Consider the following 19,020-nt stretch of genomic DNA (forward strand, 5'->3'; position numbering starts at 1 on the left):
CACTCAGCTGGGCTGCCCGGCAGGCATCTCGAATGTAATCGGGCCCAAATGGGACTCCTGACCCCCTCCTCCCTGCCCCGCATTCTCCCCATCCCAGGAAACGGCTTCCACGCCACCCACCCGACCGCTCAGCTGAAACCCGGTGCAACCAGCTCCCGGCCTTTCCTCACAGAGGATTCGTCACCGTGGTGCCACACCCCACTCACCCCCCACCCCATGAGGCCACAGTGGCCTTTCTGTGCCTTGAGCCACCTCCCCACCCCCCCACCCAGGTTCCTTCCCGCGCCAGGGCACTTCTGTGGGTCACCGTGTGGCTGGCGCGTCGCCTCCCTGAGGGGCCTCTGTCTCCAGCCACCAACCAACCTAGCAACATCCTTCCCTCCCTTCCCTTCCCTCCCCTTCCCTCCCCTCCCCTCCCCTTCCCTCCCCTCCCCTCCCCTCCCCTCTCCTCTCCTCTCCTTTCCAGTACTTGTCATCCTCTGGAGTCATCTTACCTGTTACTGCTCTGTTGTAGGAGTCTCCCTCCAGGATACGAGCCCCACAAGCACTTGGGGGTGACTGCAACCCCCACTCTCCCTGGCGCAGGCACCACGTGGTCCAGGAGCTCCCCAAGGTCACAAAGGAACAGGCCCAGCTGGCTCGGCAGGAGCCCTGATCCTGCAGTCCAGAACCAGCCCGCCTCTCTGAGCCTGTTTCCTCATCCACAAAATGGGCAGCCTCCCCCCCCCCGCCCCCCACGTTGAGGTCAGATGGGACTCCCAGTCTCCCGGCCGTGAGGTTCCCCAGTGAGCTAGCCTCGCCCTGGCCTCGCTCTGCGGAACTGTTCGCGAAAGCCGAGAAATGCTCAGTGTGCACCACCTGTGCTCCTCGGGACTGTGGACTTCCAGAAGCATTCCTTCATCCTGCTGCGTGAGGCCCCTTCCCTGGTCCCCGAGCTGTCTGGGCACATCACAGATTTCAGCCCCTCGGACTCACTCTGATAACAGGCACCGAACCTCTTTTCTCTGATGGAGAGGAAGTGTCCTCACGACTACGGACTACGATTTCTTTTTGCAAGAGAAATATTTGACCGGAAAGTGATAGCACTTAATAGAATAGAGTCAAGGAAGGGGGTATTTTAATATAATCGGATGCAGCTACAGTTGGATGTGGGTGGTGAGAAATCGTTTCGTTTGTTTGTAAATAAGAAGAAAGAGAGGTGAGAACTTGATCCTGGTGGTAGAGCTCCAGAGGCAGACATGGGAAGGCAGACGCCCAGGGCTGGAAGGACTTCCCGACACTGGCCTCCGCGTCCGGGGAAGAGAACGGGAGCAGAGAACCACAGCATCTTCCCCTCAAATGGGAGGAAACGAGTTTGACCTCCAAGGCCTCAGTTGTCCACCTCCAGGAAATGGGGTAATAAAATCGTCCTCCTTCTTGGCGTAGATGTTGCATCGTCCTTCTAGGGCGTGGGGGTGGATGGAGGGATCCTTACAATTCGAAGGGGGCCTGACGACAGGGTCCGAGTCATGCATGAGGACTCAGGAGCCACTTTCCGTCTTCAGCCTCCCGGGTGGAGAAATGAACATCCTTCAGGGCAGGGCACTGGGTGTGCAGGACTCAGAGTTTAGAAATGTGTCTGCGTCACAGCCGAACGTGAGGTGTCTCTGACTTTGAGGGGTTCACAGCTTGATGGCAGAGAAGGACATGAGCACCTGTGAAAGGCCCGCTGAGGAGGCCTGGGCGGGGTGGGGGTGGGGGGAGCCTACTGATTTTGAGGCGGCCCATCTGAGCGACACCCTGCAGGACCCATTGTCACAGCAAGATACTTCTCTGTCCTTTCAGTGTGGCCGGAAGGGCTGCTCCTGAGCCACCCGAGGCCGCTTGGACCCGGGGCCGGCCACTTAGAGGGAAGCCGGCCTGGCCCTCCCTGACTGTGCCCCTGGGGAGGGGACGCAGGCCTCTCTGGGCCCAGTTCCTCGTCTGGAGAAAGCAGGTGATCACAGTGTGTGCTGCCTCGTCCAGCGAGGGCACAGGGGCTGCAGCCAGCCTCCCCAGGCCCCGGTCACACGGCCACACGTGTAACACATTTGCAGAAACACATACACACGCTCGTGTACCTGCACACGCACGTGCACTCACATCACCAGGGCTCAGCTCCCTCGGCTGTCCAGCGAGACACTGGAATGTCCGAGGGGGGCGGGCGACACAAAGGCTGGCACTTGGGAATCGAATTCATTCTTCCTCCCGTCCCTGCGACTCACAGAGGGGACTGAGGGGCCTCAGAGGGAGACCAGAAACCAGTTCCCATGAAATGTCCACGTTCTGGTGATCGTGGGGGAGCGTGCGGCCTCCCGGGGGGAGGGGTTTGGGTCCACCAGGTGGGGGAGGATATGGGGGGGGGGGGTCACCAGGTGGGTGGCAGGTCTGCAGGGTCAGAAAGGACAAATTTGTTAGGCACATGGTGGCAGGAAGGACATTCCAAGCCAGAGGGGGAGGCAGGGGGAGGCATTGGAGGAAGCCACCTTTGAGGTGCTGCGATGACCCACCCTCCTTGGCCCGGTGGGGAGGCAGGGGGGCGGGGGGGCGGGGGGGGGGAGAGTGGAACCTGTTAGGGCCCCTGAAACCCACCAGACAGGTAAGTGCTCAGTGCCTGTTACTCCCCCTTCCCTGGAGATGAACTGCAGCGTTGCTATTGGCTGAGCTTTTTATTTTTTATTTTTATTTTCTTTAATGTTTACCTGTGAGAGAAAGACAGAGCACAAGGGGGGGAGGGGCAGAGGGAGAGGGAGACACAGAGTCCGAAGCAGGCTCCAGGCTCCGAGCCGTCAGCACAGAGCCCGACGCGGGGCTGGAACCCGCGAACCGCGAGATCGTGACCTGAACCGAAGGCGGACACTCAACCGACTGAGCCACCCCGGCGCCCCTTGGCCGAGTTTTTTCAATTGCCTTCATTGTGTGGTCCACCGGCCTCCCAGCATTTCATCTGAAAAACAAAAAAGCACCACTTGGACCCTTCTGTGCTGCTACAGATCTGTCTACTTCTTTCCGTATTTTTACAAAGAGAAACGGAGAACTGATTTTGTAGTCTCTCTGTGCAGCCTGGCAGCTGACCTCCCGGCGGCCCCCGGGTCCCGGGCGCCTTCCTGAGAGCTGGGTGCAGGCCCTGTCACCGAGACCCTGTCCACGCGGCCGGGACTGGGACCCTGAGGTGCAGCCAAGTGACAGGGCAGGTCCAGACCAGGCAGTCTTAGCCAGAACACAGGGCCCAGATTTTCGTTTCCTGACTTACAGAAGACTGTACGTTTGTGGTCAGCAAACTCAGGTTTTCCACTTGTGTCCTTTTCCGTCGCAGGACCCCATCGGGACCCCACGCTGCTTTAGCTGGGAGTCCCCGGCCGCTCCAGGCTCGAGCACTTCCTGGGGCGTTCTTGTCTTTCACACCCCTGGCGCCGTGGGAGAGGGCTGAGTGGTTGGTCATTTTGTAGGATGTCCCTCAGTTTGGCTTTGTCTGAGGATTTGTCAGGAGTGGCCCGAAGGTGTGCATTCTGGGCAAGAACCCCACGGAGGTGATGTGTCTTTGCTCAAGCCTCCTGCGGGGGGGGGGGGGGGGGGGGGGGGTTCATGGTGCCCCTGTCCTGTGATGCGTGAGTTGGGGCACTTTCTCTCTGTTTGATGACTTCGTGCGTGTGAATTGGCTTCTCATCTTTTCCCCATTTTTCTTTCAAGCGTTTGGTCCTTTGTTTCTCAAGTTTCAGTTCTTTCTGTAATAGAGATACTAGTCCTCTGTCCACAGTAAATGTTGCAAATGCTTTCTCCCAGTTTGTGGGGAGGAAATGTCTTTTGCCTTTGTTTATGGTAGAGTTTTCTTTTTTAAAAGAAATGTTTATTTATTTTGAGAGAGAACACGCACACACACACACACACACACGCACACATACACAAGTGGGGGAGGGGCAGAGAGAGAGGGAGAGAGAGAATCTCAAGCAGGCTCCGCACTGTCAGTGCAGAGCCCAATGCAGGGCTCGAATTCCCAAACTGTGAGATCAGGATCTGAGCCCAAATCATGAGTCGATGATTTTTTTTTAATTTTTTAACATTTATTCATTTTTGAGAGACAGAGACAGAGTGTGCGCAGGGGAGGGGCAGAGAGGGAGACACAGAATCCGAAGCAGGCTCCAGGCTCCGAGCTGTCAGCACAGAGCCCGACGCGGGGCTCGAACCCACAAACCGTGAGATCATGACCTGAGCCGAAGTCGGACGCTTAACCGACCCAGCCCCCCAGGCACCCCGGTGGAATTGTCTTCCAGGCGGTTAAAGAGAAATGAATGTAGTCCCATCTATCCATCTTGAATGCCCTGGGCTTTGCAGGATAGTGCCAGCCTCCTCCACGTGCCTGCAGGCCTTCCCCGGGACCTGGGGGGTTGGGGGGGCGGGCAGAGCCAACAAGGGGAAGGTGCAGGCTTTCCCAGAAAAGGAAGGCACTTTAGATTTGGGTAGATTTGCCAAAATTGAGCGAAAGGCCCATGCTTCCCCGAAGATGTAGCTGTGTTTCCTGCTGAGATACGACCACCGCCAAGAGTCCCACGTCCCTCCGGCACATACATCCGGTCGTTCAGGTTGGTGCTCAAGCTTTTCCGCGTTCCTGGGTCTCCCGTCCTGCAGGTGGAGAAGCCCAAGTCAGTTAAAGGCCTGCCTCCATCAGAGACAGTGATAGAAGAGGGGGCCTGAGGCAACTCTCTGCCCTAGCCCCTCCCTCCCCCTCCCTCCACTGCTGCAGATACCTGGGCGTCTCCCCACACTAGTCTGGTCCCCCCAGGGCCGGGTGGGGCCCCACAGGAGCCTCACGGAAGTTCAGAGCGCCCCTCCCTGGAGAAAAGCCAAGCTTCTTTTGCCTGGCACGGAAAGCTGTGTGACAGGCCCCTCGGAGGCCCCTCCCTCCACTTGGCCCAGCCCCCCCCCCCCCCCCCCCCCCCCCCGCTCAGCCCCCGGGGCCCTAGGAGAGCCAGGCAGCACCCATCTCCCTGTCCACTGGGGCCAGGCTGCCCTGCCGTGTCCTCTGCACCACCAGCCACCCCCCCCCCCGCCCCCCAGCCACATGAGCACTTGTCCCTCTGATGTGCCCAGACCAGTCCTGAGCCCATGGTGGGGGGGGGGGGGGCTGGCTCCCTGTAAATCCCTAGCATTGTAAATCCCAATAAAATCTGTGAGGCAATCGATTGTGGAAACAGGAGCAGAGATGGGGTGGCAAAGAGGGAGCCAGGGAGGGTGGCGGGGGGACAGTGCGAGAGGTTGCCAAGGAGGTAGGGAGGCAAGACAGTGAGAGGGCAGGGGGCAGGTCCCCCGTGGGCGGTGGAGGTCGAAAGGAAGAAAAACAGAAGGCCGCAGTCGTCTTTCCCGATTTCTTGGCTAGGTCACAACAGCCTCTGTTAGCACCAAGCCCCACAAAGGGCTCAGACATCAGGTGCGCTCAGATTTAACCCAGGTTTGCCGCCTGCGGGGATATTTTGGGAACCGCAGACACAGCTCCTCTCCCCTGCTTTTCCTTCCCATGGCATCCCGGGCAGGTGGCCCTCACGGCATGAAAAACAGTTCCTGAGGCCTTGCAGCCAACCAGAGTTTTGTAAACTGAGTCACCTTCTTGTCTCCCGACGACATCTCTGGGAAAAGTCTACGCATGCACACTGTCTGCTTGGCATAGACCCGTGGAATCGGTGGGAAGAGGGCACGAAGTCAGTCACCCTTCTTTTTATTTATTTTTGAGAGAGGAGGAGAGACAGAGTGCGCGAGGGGCAGAGAGAGAGAATCCCAAGCAGGCTCCGCACCGGCAGTGTGGAACCCAACACGGGGCTTGGACCCACAAACCATGAGATCATGACCTGAGCCGAAACCAAGATCCGGACGGACATTCAACCTGCTGAGCCACCCAGGCACCCCCAAACGCACCCCCCCTAGCAATTTCCCAAATGGTGTATTTTCGGAGAGACTATTTTTGTTGTTATTCAGTTTCAAGGCCCCTTCCTTTTTCTTTGGCATTTTCTGGGTACCTACTATGTGCGAGGCACAGGAGGCAGACAGAGATGCTAGGAGGACCCCGGATACGGCGGGCAGTTGCACCGTGCGGGGGAAGCCAGGCCTCGGCGCAAGAGTTTAAGCACGGAGAAGCAGGTGGGGGCGACGTCCAGGGCCGGACGGCCTGGGGCGGAAGACGTAGGGTGCCGGCTGCTTGCACATCGTTGTTGGATAAACAGATGTCTTGTAAATATGGTTTTGATATATTGGTTCTTTAACGCTGGGCACATCTCATGAGGGGCCTTTATTTCTACAACACAACAGCAGCAGCAAACCCCACCCCTTGGAGAATCAGGCTCTTGGCTGGGTCTGGGCAGGGTACCTGCTCCCAAGGGTGTGTGAGTCGGTTTTTTTCCTGGGCAGCCTCCTGGCGGGCGGTTCGTCCCACGAGGCGCTGCCACCAGGGGGCGCTGTCAGAGCAGGGCAATGGGGATTGCCCAGGTAGGAGCCCCCAGGAAGCTTGCCCTCCTGGGGAGTTGCCCCAACTGGAGGTTTTGACGAGAGCGGAAAGGGAAGTTTGGTCTGTCGTGTTTGGGTGGTAAAGGAGGGGTCTGTGGACTTTCTCTGCTGTTTGCCGGGCCATGAACCGGTGGTGAATTTCCCCTCCTCCCTCATACACCTGCGCCGCCCGTTCTGGGGGCGCTGTCCCTTCTGGGGGCGCTGTCCGCGGTGGCGTGTGAAGGAAGGGCCCTGGGGGCTCCCGCCCCGCCCACCCTCTGGGCGCGGTGACGAGGCCGCCTCAGTTGCTGTTGGCCCATCTGCGGGTTCATCTGAGGAATCCGGCCTAGCAGGTGACTCTGGTTCTTTACTCACATTGTACTTGGCGCAAGTGTGCCGAAATGACTGACTTTCAAACGTGCAGATTCAACGGCGGAAGCCTGAAGTCTACGTAACTGAATGACTGCAACCGGGAGATGATTTAACAAGGGCATGTACTCACAGCACCCTACTAACTGCACACAGCACGGGAGCTTAATTTTTCTATTTCCTGGGCTTGTAGTCTACTTTCCGTCAGATACACAGCGATCCTGTTCTGCCAGTATCGGCTGTTTTATAATCATCACCCTGACAGCGGAACCACATCCTTGTGTTCATTTAATAACTATGTATCATCCCCCATCTTCCCATTTTCAGAAAAGAATAAGTTAAGTGCTCCAGAAATTGGAAAAAAAATTGAAATTTGACCTTTATTAACTGGGTTAATTGTCAAAATCTCTGCTCGTAAAAAAAAAATTAATGACCAAAAAGTGTAAGTTTCGGAGTTTCAAAGATTAGGTTAATGTCCAAGGAAGTATAAACTTTGACCTTTTTGACACATGTCATAAGTAACATCTATCCTAATAAATTGCTACCTGGGAGCAATTATAAAACTTTCCCTGTATCCAATCATGCAATTTAATTGCTGCTGGAAATCCTGACTTCCTTCGAGGTAGCCTGCAGAATTATCTGATGCCTACAGGAGTCGTTTAATATTTGTTTCAGGGAGGTATATTTGGACCGTTCGCTGCACCGCAGCTTCCACGGGCAGAGCACCTGCCCGCTCGGACCAGAGGCAGCTTGGGCAGGAAACACCAGGAGCCCCAGGAGCAAAGTGGAAACTGAGGACCAGCTTCCGTGCCTGATTCAGTCTATCACTGACCCTGGATCCCCTCCTTTCCTCGCTAGCTGTCCATTTAGGATAGGGTGTTGTACGTGTGTGTGGCCCTGTGACTTTTCCTGTACTGGTAAACAATCAGGTCAACCCCAAACGGGATTAACAGGTGGTTTCTTTTTTTTTTTCTTAAAAAAAAATTTTTTTTAATGTTTATTTATTTTTGAGACAGAGCATGAACGGGGGAGGGTCAGAGAGAGAGGAAGACACAGAATCCGAAGCAGGCTCCAAGCTGTCAGCAAAGAGCCCGACGTGGGGCTCCAACTCACGGACCGTGAGATCATGACCTGAGCCGCAGTCAGAAGTTCAACCGACTGAGCCAGCCAGGTGCCCCAACAGGTGGTTTCTTAAATGACCTCATTTGGGGACGGGGCCTCTACCGACCGGTTTGAGCAAATGGGATGAATCCCCACTGCTGAGGCTCTCCCAGGCCAGCCACAAAGGACACAGGGATTTCACGGTCGCTTACTGAGTCCCTTGAAAGCTGGGGTCCCCTCTTGTAATCCCACTACCCATTCAGAACCTCCCGGAATGTGAGAAGACCTGAAAATTAGTATCTAGGAACATGAAGATGACCCCAGCTCCTGGAGTGGGTTTTCAAAGCACTTCCAGGAAGGTGTGAAATCAGAATTAAATTCTCTGTTGTTTGACACCAACAATGAACCTGTTGGGGGAGGAAGGGGGTAAAAGGTGGGCAGAGATGAGCATATGGGTAATCTATAATTCTGTATACTGTGGAGTGAAAAGCCCTGGCCTCCTTTCTGGTGAGAAGGGAAAAAGGGAAAGCAGGTGCAGCCGCGGGCTGAGCCGGGTCGTCCTCGAGCTGCCCAACAGCAGGGCCCAGATCGTGGGCTGTGTGTACCCGGAGCCTGGTGACGGCGTCCGGCCGGCGCTTAGCGGACATCAAGTGATCCAACACAAGGCGGTGAGTCCCTGTCGCACCAGGACCCTGGGGCGACAGCATCTCACTTTCCCGTCGGCTCAACATGGTGACCGGACCCACACTTTGGCGTCTGTGAAACCGGGCTTTAAGCACCTGCCCCTGCCACGTGGGTCAGCACCGAGAGCAGAGCCGGTGGGGGTGGGGGGGGCGGGATCCCCTTTCCCCCTTTTCTGCTACTACTTGGCCAAAACAGCCATTCTGGTTCCTTTTAAGATCCAAGGAGCCCTCGGACTGGATTTCCGGACTCTAATCACACGGTAGTCTTAAGAGTGACACTTAATCCCTTAGAGAACGGAAGCCCGAAGCTGGCGATTTTGACGACTGCCGGTGACCAAAATAAAACCTTTCTTGCAATTCTTGCATGAAAGAGCAGTGTTTCCCCAGGTGCATGTCGGGACTCACCTGACAACGAGATTTGGGATCTGGCACCAGCTGAGGTCTGCCCGGGTGGACCTCGATGGCTCACTGTCCCCTCTCTTGTCCTCTGCACCTGTTTCGAGGTGCCTGTGAGATTTACTTGAAAACTGCACGCCAAGACATCCAGAGGTGCCCGTTATAGGAGGCTGAGACACCTGCCAGGTTGGGAGAGCCCCCGGCCTGCACGACGGTGGCCACAGAACGAGGTCCGTCTCCTGTGACCGCAGGGCTGACGGGCAGCCCTCTCATCCACGCAGGACCTGCTCCCTCAGGATCCAGAGCCTAGCGTCCTGCCACTGGCTTAGTACACGGGCTCCCTGCCACGGTTCTCAGTAAGGCCAGGAGCTATTTCTTCAGAACCACGTCAGAACTCCTCCTCCCCACAGCCTCACGTGGTTATTCCGTTTTGCAGATAAGGGATTCGAGGCCTTGGGGCCCCCGGGTGGCTCAGTTGGTCAAGCGACCGACGACTTCGGCTCAGGTCATGATCTCGAGGTTTGTGGGTTCGAGCCCCGCATCGGGCTCTGTGCTGACAGCTCAGAGCCTGGAGCCCGCTTCGGATTCTTTGTCTCCTTCTCTCTCTGCACCTTCCCCTCCCTGCCCCTCTCAAAAATAAAGAAACACTAGAAAAATTTGTTTTAATTTAAACTTGGAAAAGAAGAGAAAATCAAGGCCTCGAGCATCAAGAAACCCGCCATGGGGCCCAGACCACAGCAGGAAACAGAGTGATCAGATCCACCTTACCTCTGCCTGGTATCGGAGCCGGACCCTGTTTTCTGGACAACTTCTTCTGGGGCTAAAACCTTGGTTGCAGGTCCAAATGCAAATACTCCGGAAGAATGGCGGAGTCTCTCCACACGTATACACTTGAGTGGGAATTGGGCCATCGCGTACTTTTCAGGAGTGCAGATTTGGCCTGGGTGAAGGGTGGAGAGTGTGTGAGTCTGGGGGGGTCGGGCAGAGGCCTCACACACTCTGTGGAAAGGGAGCACGGGGCCCCGAGCCCCACCCCACCCCCACCCCACCCGGGGTGTGCGGGCCCCAGAGCAGCCACTCATCCTAAAAGTAGCTTCTCCAGAACCGTGTTTTAGGGAGGGGAAAGGATGCTTTGAGGTGCGAGCCACAACGTGGTCCTCTTCTCCTGGGACACGCTGCAGGGGTCAGGGCACAACAAGGCAGGACAGCAAGAGGACAAGGGGGAGATTTCACGCCAGCCTGGTTCCGGGAGAGAGGGGGCGTCCCCTCAGTGGGGCAGCCGGCGAGGCCGTTCCCCGGGGCTCTCTGCTGCCTGGAGATGAAGGTCCGAGCTTTGACGGAGTGCCATACGCACGTGTGTGTGCACACGTGTGTGTGAGCACACGTTTACACATATAAAACGTACTGACACACACTCTCACCCGCAGGTGTGTGGGAGTCGGGACTGATCTGTGTGACAACCGGCACCGACGTTCCCGACTCCACAAGTCCTGCTGAGGAGTCCACGAACACAGGCTTCTCTGCCTTTTTATCTCGTTTCTAAGGGAAACACCGACGGTGGCATTTGTGTCCAAGGGAGCTGGTGACCGCTCCGTTTTTCCGCGTAAAGAAGCTACTCGGGACAAGTCAGGTGGCCTCCCCTCCCTGAGTTCTCCTCGAGGGATCTGGGCACAGTGCCCAGGACTCCGTCTCCTGCAGGACCCCTCTCCAGGAGGCAGGGACTTGGGGCTCTCCTGGGCCCCCCGAAAGCCCCGCCAGAGGCCCATCCTCCCGCACCTCCCTTCCTCCAGTACTAGAGCACGGGGTCCCACCCCTCTAATGACCCGTGGCATGGTCTGCCCGGATTATTGGTTCAAGTGGTCGCCTCGTCACCTCGAGGGCACCGAGGGTTTCTTAGGAAGCCAGAACGACCCACGGAACCTGGCACTGCACCAGGGTCGCAGCTGTCACTTGGCCCAGGTCCGCAGTTGCTCAGTCAGTGCGCACTCCAAGCTGCCGGCCTGCGGAGCAGGGATCCTTTTGCTATCCCGGGTCCCAGGAACATTCTCTGCGTCCTGAGAATGGCTGAGGCTTAGAGAATCCTAAGAACCAACATTTCCTGAATGCTTAGCATGCACAGACACGGTGCCAGAAGCTTGGAAATGCATGATCTCATTCGGCAGACCCGGAGCCTGTAGAGGTAGGAAGCACAGATATCCTGCAGGAAGGCACAAAAACGTCCAAGGACCGGGCCCCATCCCGCAGCCAGGAGATCCCAGGTCTGTGTTCGGAACGTGAACGCTTAGCCGCTGTGGATGGCCTCCCCGCTCAGCTCTGTAAAGTGATTAATAAAATCAAAGCACCCCGGACATTTAGAATACCCTCTATAACAGTCACTCTGCTGGTGGCCGGCAGCCTGAGCAGGTCCTGAGCAGTGCTCGTGAGTCCTCCCTTGCAGACTGCGGCTGGCTTAAAAAGTGCTCCCTCGCTCGGGGTTCACTGGGGGGACGTCTGCCTCCCGACCTGCTGGCCTGGCTGGGCCTCTGCGGAGACATAACTGGGCCCACCCCTCCTATGCTCCCGGACCTTGTGGACATTCTGGCCTCCTCCCTCTCAGCCCAAACTCCCACCCTGGACCAGCACTGCAGTTTCATTTAAATAACAAATTTGCCAGTGCATTTGAATACAATTCCAGTTACTCAAATTCAATTTGCACCGAGAATTTTAGGAATACATTATGTAAGGGGCTGCGGATTCAAACAGGAGGCTGACCCCTAATGAGCTGCCTGAAATTGACATTCAAATTCGAGTGAGCCCAAATCTTGGCTCAGGGCATCAGCTAGACCCGATTGAACACGCTCATTTTGCCAGATCAATAATATGAACATGGCATAATATATCACATAAAAAGCTTCTTCCCGTAGCCATGGTTACAGCACTTAAAGATCTGGGCTCTCTGAAACTCACCCCCCAAATCAGCCACCACTCTGACTCCTCATTTTCCTTACGGACAGTCCGATTTTAGTTCTAAGCTCAAGTCACAGGTACTTTCTTCGTTTTTATTGCTTTAATTCTCTCACTCCGACATATACATATTAACCACCAAAAAATACAACAAGGAAGGATTTGCAGAAAATTAATTCCCTGTTTTTAAAGGAAGCCTTAATTTAGCATAACCCAGTGTACTGTATGGAGAACCTGAGAATATTTTTTTTTTTAACCTGAGAATGTTTTTAATGCCTTACTCTATCAAAAAAAAAAAAAAAAAAAAAAAAAAAATCTTTTAGTGAGCCCAGTCTAGAAACTATCGGGGGAAGTCACCTATCAATTGCCAGTTTGTGGGAAAAACTGGGTAGTTTTTCTAGGCTGGTGAAATCTAATTGCTAAGTGTTTACACAAATAACACACAAAGCTAAGAAACAGAAGCAAAGGCTGGCATTTTTCCAATGACTAGCCTGAACAGCCTCCGATCCAAAAGCATGAAGAAGAAAGTAAACTTTAAAATGATTTGAGAGAAAGGTCTATTTTCATGACAGATGGCAATGAGGGTTCTTCAATGCCAATTTAATCACTTTTTCCTCAATTTTCAAATGCTTAGGATGTGGCTCTGAGTGTTTGTGACCAGTACTGTGTCTGCTGAGCTGGAATGGGGCAGGACGGAGACTAATGTGTGCTCTGGTCTCCAGGCCACTCTAGGGCAAGGCCACCCAACTTAGGGCAGCGATGTTGTTCAACAGATAATCTTTCTTTCCACATGGAAAAGTTCTGTTCTTACCAGCCCCATTTTTATGTCACAAAGGCAAAGATTGTCCTTGATTGGGGGCCTAATTTATATAATCACTTTTTGGTCTGATAACCTTAACAAATAGACCTGTTGATGGGGATTTAATTGACAGAATGAACAGTCTCCAAATTTTCAAGTAGGGACTTTTAATTTTTTGATGTTTATTTGAGAGACAGAGATAGAGAGAGAGAGAGGGAGAAAGCATGAGCAGGGGAGGGGCAGAGAGAGATTGAGAGAGAGAGAGAGAGAGAGAGAGGCAGAGAGGGAGACACAGAAACCCAAGTAGGCTCCAGGCCCTGAGCTGACAGCTCACAGCCTGACACGGGGCTCAAACCCACAAACCACGGGATCATGACCTGGGCTGAAGTCAGACGCTTAACAGACTGAGCCCCCCAGGCACCCCTTGAAGCAGGGACTTCTGATAATTACCTTCCAAATAAGTGGAGAGAAGGGCCTGACACCCACCAGCCGTGCTGTGAGGGCCAGAACTTGAAGCCCGATTTCCACCCAGGGCTCTGTGAGCTCCATCTGGACTCGTATCTTTTCCAGGAAATATTCTGACAACTATCCTGTCTCACGACACTACTTTACATCTGAACCGTATGTAATTTTTCCAAGGAGATATTGGATACTAGACTTCACTTTTAAACCAATGAGAAAATGTATCTACAGACAAATGAGTCATTAAAGTTCTAATCTCTGGGACCTCCCTATCCAGAGTAGAAAATGCCTCGAATACCACGGTGCTTCCTTGGGAAATAGGTACGTTTTATAGGCTCTTCATACTTTTGGTAAAGGGTCTCAGATGCAAGGCTGATGGGGGAGCTCGCCACCACAGGTGTGCTTATTAATAAGCTGGAGTTGAGTGCGTACCAACAACGCACGAGAGTTCTAGGCGTCAGCGCTGATGAATGCTGCTAAGCACCTGTAAAGACGAAACCTGCCCCTCGCATTCAACGACCTCCTGAGCTCTGTAAGACTCCGGATCCTCGGTGCGGAATTAAGCAATTTATCTGCAGAGCCCTGTCTTCTCCAAGGAGAGACACAGACAATGTCCTGAAGACTACCTGTGCACAACAGTGTTTACCGAAACGGCCGGGTTATTTACACAGCGTTTTCCAAAAGAACTTAATTGTCAGGACCCCGGAGACGGCGTGAAAACCCGTAGTGGAGGAAGGCTGGCAACCTGTAACCCGGGAGCCAGTGGCCTTCAGGGGACGCTAGCCCGAGCCTTCACCTCCCCCACAACTTCAAGCGCTCCTTTGCTTGTGTCCGGCTCAGCCCCTCGCAGGCTGCAGAGGGGCTGACCTCAGGCCTCCCGCGCGACCCTGGGTCCCCGGGACAAGCAGAGCACTGGACATCGGGCACCGGGCAGCTTCCAAACAGCTCCGCGGATAAAGCAGGATGGTTTGCATCGGAGCTCAGTCCGAAGGGCCTGTCCCACTCCAAGGAAAGGAAGAGACAAAAGTATTAATCATGTTTTCCTTTTAATAAGGCTTTTTACTCAAAAGTGTAGCTTTGAAAATCTCTAGCTTGTGAAAACCGAAGAGCCGGGGAGCCGCCTCGCTGTGCACGCGGCCCCGGAGAGCTGAGGCCCCGCCGCCGCCACAGACCCTCCGTGACCGACGCGGGAAATCAAACGCACCACGTTAAAATCAGAGCCAACATTTAAAATGAGGAGGAGGATGCATGTCCTACGGTGATTCAAGGAGAGGGGGCAAGTTCTTCATACGGTAAAACCAAACACAAAAGGTAAACAAATCTTTAGAAATCACTAGGGCTGTGTGTGTGGTGTGTGTGTGTGTGTGTGTGTGTGTGTGTGTGTGTGTGTGTATTTATATAATTAGGATTATCACCAACATTTAAAACTATTAAAAATAAGGTTGCCACCTTAACCTTTCTTTCAGTACCGGGGCATTATTTTAGGAAAAAAAAAAAGATGTCGCCCCGAACCTCGAGCTGCCAAACCTGGAGCCCGGCCGGCGCTGAGCACCCGGAACGCGTCACCCCGTCCTGCTGGCAGGGGGCAGAGAGGCTGCAGCCGCGGCTGACAGGGGGCCAGGCCCGCCAGAGCACGGCTGACGGCCGACCTGCGCGCGTCCCCGGGAAGAACACACGGGTGCCCACAGTGGGTCTACAGGGGCTGCCAAAGCACCCCTTGCCCGGTCTGCCGTCGAGGCCCGGCAACCTGTTTGTTTTGCCCAGAAGCAAGATGGCTATCTTAATCAAAAAGGGAAGCTAGATTTTTTTTAAATAACTTAAAAAAAAATCATTTTTATATAAAGCAGCAAAAACATATTTTCCTCTCTGCGGAAAGAAACAACGTGAACAAGGGAGCACGGCGACGCGACTGGACGGTCCACGAACTTCCGCTCAGCTCAGCTCGGTGCAGACGGCACCTCCGCGGGGCTGCTGCTCCCTGGCGCCCTCCGTGCCGTCTGCACAAGATTCTTTGGTGCCCTCGGCCGCTCTCCGGCTTTCCTCCCGATTTAAATTTTCCTTCTCCGCCCCCGTCCCGTTGGGGATAGAGTTCTCGCCGTTCACGAGCCCGTTCTCCACGGCCTTCGCCCCGCCCACGGCCTCGGCCAGGGTGAGGGCCTCGTGCGCGCCGGCCTCCTCCTCCAGGCTCCTCAAAGCCAAGGGCAGCCTGGCGCCCCCCGCGCCGCTCTCCTCGCACCGGGGCAGCGGGGCCCCCGCCTCCATCTGCTTGCGGTAGTACTTCCGGTTGGCGGCCGCGCTCTTCACCGCCTTCTCCAAAATCTCCTTTTCTCCTAAGCGCAGCTTGATGGCCATTGTTGCGCGCACAGAAAGGCTGTGGTTTTTCAAGAAGGCCTTGTCTTCCTGGCCAACGAAAAACAGCAAGATTAACTCTGAGGAGTCTAAATCATCAAAAGCGTGGCGACAGAAGGCAGATCAGTTGCTGCCAGGGATGGGGGCACGAGGGAGGTGTTAGGGGTGACAGAAGGTTCTGGAACTTGACTGTGGTGGTGGCTGCAGGATTTGTGGGCTTCTAGCAGAACGTCCACGTTAGAAGTGTGGATTTTATTGTATTTATTTACTGATTTTTAACATGTATTTATTTTTGAGACAATGTGAGAGACAGAGCATGAGCCGCAGAGGGAGACACAGAATCTGAAACAGGCTCCAGGCTCCCAGCTGTCAGCACAGAGCCCGACGTGGGGCTCGAACCCACGAACCGCGAGATCATGACCTGAGCCAAAGTCGGACGCTCAACCGACTGAGCCACCCAGGCGCCCCGATTTTATTGTATTTAAATTCCACCCCGGTAAAATGACCTAAGATGAAAACGGTGAGCCTAAATCTCATGCCTGCTGCACCACATCTGACAGCGAGCTCGGCCGATTTTAGGAGGTGTTGTCTGTCCTGTGCACTGACGGCCCAGGGGGCTTGGCACCTGGTTGGGTGAATGTGAAATTAGGGACGCGAAGGTTAGCTTTAAAAGCACAAATGAAAACTCAGAATGACAGAAGAGTGGTGAAAAAATTTTTCAAATCTGTCTTATCAACAGTGCTTTAATGCGATTCTTCTGGTAGGTATACATACGGTAAGTAGAAAAACCTTCGTAGGCTGAGTGACAAAGATCAGATGCCCAATGATCTTGCTAAAGAAAGTAATTGACAGGGGCGCCTGGGTGGCTACGTTGGTTAAGTGTCCGACTTTGGCTCAGGTCATGATCTCGCGGTCTGTGAGTTCGAGCCCCACGTCGGGCTCTGTGCTGACAGCTCAGAGCCTGGAGCCTGTTTCGGATCCTCTGTCTCCCTCTCTCTCTGCCCCTCCCCTGTTCACGCTCTGTCTCTCTCTGTCTCAAAAATAAATAAACGTTAAAAAAAAAAAAATTAAAAAAAAAAAAAGAAAGTAATTGACATTTAGGAAGGAATCTCTCATCAGAAACCCTTAACAACATGACACAGCTCAACTCCTCATCTACTCGATCTAATTACCTCAATGGTTGTTTTGTAGGTTTTTAAAAGAAGCGAGGCTCGATCTTCAAGAAATGTCCAAAGTTTGACCTCATTGTCCCAGCTAACGGGATACTCGGAATTACCCAAGGTGAAGATTCTGTCTATAGCATTATCTCCCAGCAAATGTTCTTTCAATTCTTCTGCAAGAAACACAAACAGCCATCTGTTAGGGAAGAAACAGCACGGCTTCTCGGCTTCTCATTTAACAAGCAACCCACCTTGGAAAATATCTTCCCCAATGACATCGTTCTCCTGTGGCTGAAAGCTCTCCCTGATGGAGGGGGCCGGGCCGTGCTAGGCTCTCCAGGGTGAGTCAGGGCTAGGTTCGGGAGGGGTGTGTGTATGTTGGGGGGGTCCTCCTGATCTGGAGTCCGGACCAAGCCTTGGGGCAGCACTGTCGCTCGTTTTTATGGGGGACGCCGAGAGCTTTTACACAGTCTCACGAGATACATTTTAAGGACGAACTCTAGGGACACGGCCCTCATGCTGACGATACCCTTCTCACAAACCGTGAGCTCAGTCACACCCACGGGGTCAAAACGACATTTAGGTTGACAATGTAAATAGCAAAAACGCGTTAAATAGGACAACAATCCAGTGACCCTTCTCTGTGTCAGTCAGAATGGCGCTCATGCCAGTAGCTGACCTGACAAAGCTGTTTACCTCCTAACACGCAAACCCCGGGCTGAAAGAAGCAAGAAAATGGACTATAAAAACCTTAGTTCATGAAAAATGTGCCTAGATCCCTCCCTTGTCAGGAATTAAATAGAAATTACAAGTAAACACAAGTGAACATCTCAATTACCTTCAAATATATGTAAGAGGAGGAAAGAATTCAGCAACTGCTCTGAGCATTTCATCTCCTGGCACATTATCTTCAAAAGACCCAAATATGCCCGTCCTAGTCACGCTCAAGAAATATCCCCGTACTTCTTATGTAATTACGAGCCAGTATCTCTTTCAGAGCGAAATGCCCCACAGCTGTCACTCTTTACAATTCAAATTGGAGAACTTCTGCTGCCAGCAAACTGAACTTTTATTAGTATTAGTTAGAGGAATTCAAAGGATAATATAGCAATTGTCTTGACATGACAAGTTGTCTTTGACTAAAGAGAAACTACAGAGAATCATCGGACCTAAAATGATTCAAGCAGTTTGGTTCTTTGGTTTTTTTGAAGAAAACAGAAGTTAATCGAACGTTCAAAAAAGAAATTTATTAAGGTGCGTTAGCAAAAGGGCATGAGAAAATGCAGGATTTTTAGGTTTCGGATCCTCCAGTTTATATTTTGGGTAAAGTGGTGACCGTTTAAGACGCGCTTCCTTGGTGGTAGACGTTTCTTTTCGGAAGCTCCCCCCAGTCCTCAGGTCGCCAGTTTTGATTGGTTCCTAAGCGCACGCACGTTCTGCCCTCCAAGCTGGCAAGCTGAGTGAGGGGCAGGAGCAGAGACTGGGGACTGCTGGCGACAGGACACCCCCAAGAGGGGACACACAACAGCGTCACCACGCGACCAAAGGCTTCAAGAGTAGGTTCCTCCCTACGCTTCCCTGCGGCCAACAAAGAACGCAGCCCTGACAGAGCCTCCGTGTCTTCCCCCAGCCACCATGGGAGTCACGTTAGGTCACCCCCGACGGCGACCGGTGCCCTCGCTCCTCAGCCTGGCTCCGTGTCAACCGTGGGTTCCTCCAGACCCCTGGACGACTAGTGTCTCTTCCACGGAGCGTGTTCTCTGCAAGCCAGCGGGAGCCACGTGGGATGCCCAGGGCGCAGGCCCTGCAGGGAGAAGAGCTGGTCCTGACTCGGGCCGCCGTCTGCCAGCTCAGGGCCACGTCACTCAATCCCTTGGAACCGGAGCTTCCACGTCAGTCAAGCGCGAAGCCCTACACCTCACAAGCCTGACGACGACTAACAGAACGCAGCATGGCGCCTGGCATACAGCAGGTGCTCACGCATTACAGGGATCAGCATCACTGTCATTTTTCTCAGTTATAAGTCTCCTCGGGATCGGAATGGTGACCTTCACCTTTATCACCTTTATACCTCTTTACTGTACACGGGACAGGCCCATGGGAAACCCTTCACTGGTGTTCGCTAAACTGACTGATGAGCCACCACCAAAGGAAAACCTCGCTGGAAGTTGGGCCTTCGACAGTGTGGCCGCTTCTGAGGGACAAGCTCCACCCCCACCCCCCCCACCCCCCCCGCCTTGGGTCCTGTGGTTGGGTGTCGAAATCACCT

General features: G+C 53.9%; 1 protein-coding gene across 1 annotated transcript in view; it reads right to left on the reverse strand.

The window, feature by feature from the left end:
- Nucleotides 1–14,269: 14,269 nt before the first annotated feature.
- SETD3 (SET domain containing 3, actin histidine methyltransferase) overlaps nt 14,270–19,020 on the reverse strand; it is an 81,128-nt gene continuing 76,377 nt past the window's right edge. The window contains exons 12-13 of the mRNA XM_053889784.1: nt 16,764–16,924; nt 14,270–15,642 (exon numbers count right to left, since the gene is read on the reverse strand). Coding sequence (XP_053745759.1) covers nt 15,175–15,642; nt 16,764–16,924 — 629 coding nt within the window. The 3' untranslated portion in view covers nt 14,270–15,174. The remainder of the gene's footprint in view (nt 15,643–16,763; nt 16,925–19,020) is intronic.

Source organism: Panthera pardus, unplaced genomic scaffold (genome assembly GCF_024362965.1).
Source record: "Panthera pardus isolate Hobbes unplaced genomic scaffold, ASM2436296v1 HiC_scaffold_24, whole genome shotgun sequence".
Classification (NCBI taxonomy): Eukaryota; Metazoa; Chordata; class Mammalia; order Carnivora; family Felidae; genus Panthera; species Panthera pardus.